General features: G+C 24.7%; 1 protein-coding gene across 1 annotated transcript; it reads left to right on the plus strand.

Moving 5' to 3' along the window:
- Window positions 1–3,462: 3,462 nt before the first annotated feature.
- Window positions 3,463–4,185, plus strand: EIN_365100 (hypothetical protein; the record flags this gene model as incomplete). Its single annotated transcript, XM_004258694.1, has 1 exon — window positions 3,463–4,185. One exon carries the CDS (start codon window positions 3,463–3,465, stop codon window positions 4,183–4,185), a length of 723 nt encoding a protein of 240 aa, XP_004258742.1.
- Window positions 4,186–7,069: the final 2,884 nt, after the last annotated feature.

A 7,069-nucleotide genomic window follows, 5' to 3' on the forward strand; every position in this document is an offset into this window, starting at 1 on the left:
AAGACAAAAAAGCAACCCGCTGAAGAAGCAAGTTTTTTTATTCACGAAAAATTCGACAAAATATTGGGTCCAAGCAATTGCACAAAATTATGACCCATATTCCAGATGTTGCACCAGTTATGGAAGCAAAACGGGCAGAAGTTACACCCGAGTCAATTTTGCAATATTACACCGAATTGAAAAAGAAAATTGATGGGTGCCGTTTTGAGCTTATTTTTAACCTTGATGAGGTCGGATTCGACCAATGGGTCGATTCTCATTCAAAAATTGTCTATGCAGAAGTTTCTAGAGGACAAGATGTGTTTAATGAAGTTGAAAGAGAAAGTTCCAGAACAAGTCTTTTGTGTTGTGGATGCCTCGATGGAACCAAAATGATACCACTTGTGGTAACAAAAAGACTTTCTCTGGAAGATGTTGCTATTATATCCCTTAAAAGTTGGGCTTTAATAAGGACACAAAAATCAGGTGTTTTGAATACTGAATTATACACCCTCTGGTTAAAAAAGTGTTCTTCCCGACAATTAAGGCAAAAAGAGAACAAATGGGTGTGCGTGCCGATATGAAAGCTTTCCTAATTCTTGATGGTTTTTCAGGCCATTTTTATGAAGAAATTCAAAATTTATTTTTGGAAAATCATGTAGAAATGATTAAGGAGGTCCCTCACAGTTCCCATTTATGTCAACCAATGGACTTGGGAATATTCGGGAACCAAAAGAAATTTTTGGCGGACAAAAACAACTATCTTTGCCACAAATTCACTTTATTAAAAAAGAAGGAAAAAATGTTGAAAAAAGTGGGAAATTGCTTCAAATAGATTCCCCAGAGTTCAAACAAGCAATGAAAAAATATATTAACATGTCTGAAGAGGAAAAAATTAGAGAGCTAATCTATTCCTGGGAGCGTGTGGCAAACGGAGACAATGTCACGAGCTCTTTTAAACAAGCAGGAATATCATTTGTGCCACACACTCCCAGTGAAAGCGAGCTTCAGGAGATACAAAAGAAGTCTCCAAATTACAATATTTCAGATTACATAACGGGAGTGGTAAAAGTGGACATGAATGGGGCAAGAGAAGTCTGCAAATTCTTGGGTATTGCTGCAGAACCTAAAGTTGTTGGAGCGACCAGAGTTGCTCTCGAAAATTATGAAGACAGGAAAAAACGTCTTCAACGTGAGAAACTCACCAACACCAGGAAGCAAAGTCAAGCCAAAAAACCCAGAAAACCCGAAAAATAACTGCGGGTTTAAGTCTTATTTTTGTCGCAAACCTTTTTCTATAATTAAATAAAGTATTTGTTACATGTTAATTATATTAATATAATTTTTAAATAGTAATATTTTAATCTGAGTATTATATATTAAAACACCCAACAAAAACAATAACCTAAAAATAAATTTGATACATTATAAAATAAATAGTATAAAAAATAATATTTTAATTATAAAGGTTTGATTTACAACAAAAATGGGTATAAAAAAGTTTCAAAAATCTGAAATCAAACAATCATTAAAACTCAGAAGAAAACGCGTTTGTTTATCATGATTATGAACACTGTCAAATAATGAACTTGGGAAATTAAGAACTAAAAATAATGAGAAGGTCGTTTATGCATACAAATAATTATTATTCAACGACAATATATATATTTATTACTGTCCGGAATCACCAGAAGAGACGTTTGTTTTATTTAATAATGTTTAAGAGCATAGATTTCACAATAACAACTTAGGTTATTACAGCTGATTAGTTTATGAAAGGGAAAAGTTCCAAAAAGAAAAAACACAGAAAACAAAGGGATCAACAAATTACATCGTGATTAATCGTAACTAACGAAAATATAAACCATCTCGTTAACTGTGTTAAAAGAACTGTTTATTATACTTTGTTTAATTTGTACGGGTTTTGTCTCTATAAATCCAACTATTAATATCACTTTATAAATAGTTCAATGGGTTTCCCGATTATATTAAACAAATACATGTATTATATTATGTATTCTCCCTAATATAAATATATTATTAACAACATATTCGAAACACTTCTTAATAATACTCAGGCAAAGCAAAAATGTTGGTTTTATTTTTTTAAAAAAGGAAAAAAACAAATAACAAAATAATAATTAAAAAACATTTTACCTATTGTTACCAACTTTATACAACATCGCTTTTTTTCAGCCCCTTTAATTATTCAAATGTAACAATCAATAATCAAAAATATATTGTCATACACAACTGATATTCAACTGTAAAATATATTCAACATTTTTATTTGGTTTCAAAACTTTATAATATACGTAAATTATTTTATTTGAAATTTTTATTGTGTTGACTAATTTGTTGTGTGATAATTTAAAACGCTGTTATTTATTGATTGAGTTAATTATTATTTAACACAATATGATTACAAAAAAATTATTTCCAATTTTTATTCTAAATTGAAACAAACTTTATGTGACCATAAGAGTGTTTTTTGTAAACAGTTTATTAAATTGTTAGTAGTGTCATTAAATACGTTATAATTGATTGTCACAAATTTATTCTGGATAATAGCATTTGTCTTGTTACTTTAATTTAAAAGTACAATTGCTATTTTCGATGACAATTTTACAATTACCATTGAACTTTAATAATCAAAAATGATTGTACATTAACAAATAAATTAATCCAAAAAACATTTAACAATCTTTATTCGACAATAAGCATTTATGGATAATGTTTTTTCTATGTTTTTAAATTACAATCAAAGTAAAAATATGTTTATTTATTAAATTAATGTCGTTTTTGTCAAGTAATTTGTATTTGTAATCACTTCCAAGTTTTTTGTTTAAAACGTTTTATGTGTTTTGTTAATTGTGTATGTTGTTTTCCATTTAGAAAAAATAATCTAACGGTGTATTAACTCAAAAAATATGATTGAAATATTTTGTGTTGATTTTTTTTATGGTGGAAATATTTTCAAATTTAAAAAAAATTGTTAAGATGTATATTTTACGTTTTATGTTGTTGCGTGTAAATTCAATTGCAAATAATATCAATTTTATTTTGATATGTGAAACATGTTTATAAAAAACACAACAAGTCGAAATTAGCTTTTGATTACCTTTTATTTTTATCTAAAATAAATTATGCATAGTTTGTTTTTTAATAGCTAAATAACTATTAAATTATGGCATTTTTCCAATCATTTTATTAATTTTTATAGTTGTTTTTTGATTCGGATTTATTTAAAATTATAATTTAATTTTTGAGAAAGTGCAAAGTTTGCCCAACTTTGCAATTCCTCAAATATTTGGCAAAACGCTAATAATAAAAAATTTAATTAGTTAAATTTATTAAAGTAAAAAAATATCACCCTGATTTTATTTATAATATTTTTAGTAAAAGTATAGTAAATATATAATACTATATAACTAATAATCATCGTCGATTTCAATAAGGTCAACTCAAAAATATCAAATTAAAATGGACAGACGTACAAAAGGAAACAATGAAAAAATAAGTCAAAAGGTTGTGCCAAAACAAACACACAATGAAGAGGACACAGTTGGTTCGAAAGTGCCTCCTTCAGTCATGCCGAAAAATTCGATCACTAAAAAAGGAATATTTATACCATCTCAGAATCAAAAAAAGACCATTTTAGTCTGTGTGAGCAACTTGGATCAAAATGTCACAAAAGAACAGTTAAAACAACTTTTTATGACTGTTGGAAAAGTTCTAAAAATTTCGATACCAACTAACAAGAAAGGTAAACCTAAGAGTTGCGCGTTAATAAAGTTGGATTCAGATGAGGCGGTAGATAGAGCTGTGAATAGTCTGAACAAGACAAAGTTGAATGATCAAAAAATCACTGTCGAGAAGAAAATGATCGATGTAATGAATGTTTCAGATTTATCAAATAAATTGGGACTCACTAAAAGCTTAACTTTTTTGAAACCTTCAGAAGAATTAGACAATTTGAATGCACAACTCGAAAAGTTAAAAAAGAGAACAGCTCGGTTGTCGGACATGACAGCGAACGAAAGAAGAAGGAACTATAAATTAGAAAGAAAAGCTATTCTCAAAATAAAAAAGGCCGCTGTGGAAGAATTTAAAAGACAAGAAAAAGAGGCCCAAAGCGTTGCCACCGAAGTAAAAGCTGAAACTGTCGAAGAAAAAAACGAACAGAAAATTGAACAGACTGATTAATTCCTAAAATTATGATTTTTTTTTCAAAATTCCTGTTTTAATTGGGATTTTAATTCAATTTTTAATATTTTTCTTTTTTTGATTTGTGTTTTTTGAATAAAGTCATTCTTAAAACCGTGCAACTTGGTTTATAGTATAATTATAGAAAAAAATTATATGTTTTTTAGAAACAAAACAAGAAAACACAAACAAATTTCTTTAAAACTATTACTCTAATTAAAATACTATAACTAAACTATAACTAAAGTTGCACTATTTTTCTCAATTAGTTTTTTGGGTTGCACCATTCAACAGTCTCGTGTTTATTGTAATTTTGCAACGAAAAAGTCTTTGAATCACACGAATTGGCTTGTCTCATTATTTTTGTTTTATAAACGAGATGTTTATCATTTGCTCCATCCACAATCGATATACAACAATGTTTTATTCGTTCTGTATGACAATTGGAATTCTGGATTTTTAATGTTTTTCATTAGAACGAGCAGTTGAACTTATCATTTAAATATCGAGTTATATTTTATGTTGATTTATAACCTAATTCTACTTTTTGTTATTGTTTTTGTTATTGTTGAAAAATTGAGTTTCACTTGGTTGTGAGTATACCCATGGTTCGAAAATTTTAAAAACATGACCAAAAAATTTTTGTTTACACGTCGAAATACTTTTTTATTGCCGAAAGGGTTAAATTATTCAGTAAAAAACAGCTTCTTTCAATCTAAATTAATAGGAATTGATAGTAATAATTTCCCTAATCGCAAAACATTATAACCAATATCAAACCTTTTTTTCTTTGAAAATCGGGATTATTTTTGAATTATAATATATCATTTTTCTCTGCATAAACAGGATAATTTGAATAATTATTAGGATAATCTTGTGTTAAAAAAAACTACAAAATCGGGCGATTTTTTAAAGAAATAAAACATCATTGTTCGTTGTAGAAGATTCTTTTTTTAAATCCATAAAAAACATTGAAACTCTGTTTTACAGAAACAATAAAAATATTGAAAAAATAAACCAATAAATAAATAAGACAAAATACAATAAAATTAAAACAGTTTCCCCGTTTTATTAACAATATTTGAGAGAACCTTTGGGAGAACCTTTGGGAAAGTCGCTTAACCTTATAATATGAATTGTTTACCTTAAATTAAGCTTCAATTTTATTCTAGTAATTAGATGAATTATTGTTTCTTTAGAAACCCCGTTTTTTATCATTAAACTGTATTTAATTATAATAAAATTATAATTTATTAGTAAATGATAAGTAGGTTTTTGAATTACTTTTGACTTAATTAAACTATTTTATATAGTTTAAACTTTTGTGTTATTTGGAGATCACATTACATTTTTTTGTTATTGACAAATAAAGATAATATTATCATTATGTATTAATAATTTAAACTATTTTAATTAAATAAATGATATAATTTTAATAATCAATAAAATATATTATTAAAAATTTTATCTTTATACAGCTTAATATTTTTCTTTCAAAAACTTTAATGTTGATTTTCAAATTTAAATTACAAAAGAAAATATTATCCCAAAATTTAAATATAAGGACAAATTGATTAATAAATTGATATTGTATCACATATCAAGTGCAAATAGGCAAATATGGTTGTTAAAAGCAAAATTGTTTTTATTAAATGAATTATCATTTTTGGACTAAAATGAAATAAATAAATATATTTTAATTTATGTTTGAAATGAAAAATGATTAAAAACATTAATTGTTTTAGTTTAATAACAATATCAAAATATGATTTATTCGTTTGTCATTGTCAAAAATGGAATGATGTTAAGAAGTGTATTTTTTGAATAAGAAAGTCGAAGCGTTAAAAAAAACAATTAAAAACAAATTATTAGCTATTATTTTAATAATGTTGTAAGAAAATAATCAAGTGTTGGTAATCATTGATCTTAAACCTTTATTATTTTAACATCATATTATTAATTTGGTATACAGTTATTATAGATACTTTAGTATGAAAACAACTTAAATGTTTATTACAAATCTACTCATTTTTATTATTTTCTTTTTTTGTTCAAAGTTTATTTTAAAAAGAAATATGTTGTTTTATTGTGTTTTTAATGTACTTAAATATTTATGATGATAAAAGTATTTTTTACTAATAACCACTATCTCTAAAACAAAAAATAAATATATTTGTTTATTTATATATAATTTTGTTTTAATAAATTATATAGAGTAAAACCTTTCATTGGTATATATAACGGAATACATAAATTCTTCAATAGTCGGTGATTAAAAATAAATATTTCTTTTTTCTTTATTAAACTTGTTTTATATTTTGATTGGTTATAACATTTCTTATGTATATATTTTAATGATAGAACCACTAATTATATGTTTTATTATACCTATTATTATATTATATACCAAAAATATTTTTAATGTATTATAAAAATGACAACAAATTTATTTTAATATACATATACATTTATATATATATATATTGTTAAAAATACATGTATATATATTTAAAATATTTTATTTTTTTTATTTAATAGACAAATTCACATCAATTTGATGATTATTTGAAATTTATCAATTTTTTAAATATTTATCGCTTAACTTTTTAAACTCCAATGTTTTAGAATTTATAATACCTTTTAAATATAAATAGTATTATAATTATAAAAACAGAAAATTGTTTTTATTGGTTTAAAAAATAGTTTTTTCTGTTTAAAACGGAAACTTTAATAATAAAAGTTTCCGTTTTAAACATAAAAAACTAAATATTTTAATGTAATATATAAGATAAAAATTTATTTTTTAATAAAAATAAAAAAAAATTAAATTAAATTGAATTTTGAAAAAAAATAAGTCGAAATGTTAATCTAACAATAATATCAA

This window comes from Entamoeba invadens, assembly GCF_000330505.1.
Source record: "Entamoeba invadens IP1 unplaced genomic scaffold scaff_1105074726515, whole genome shotgun sequence".
Lineage (NCBI taxonomy): Eukaryota > Evosea > Mastigamoebida > Endamoebidae > Entamoeba > Entamoeba invadens.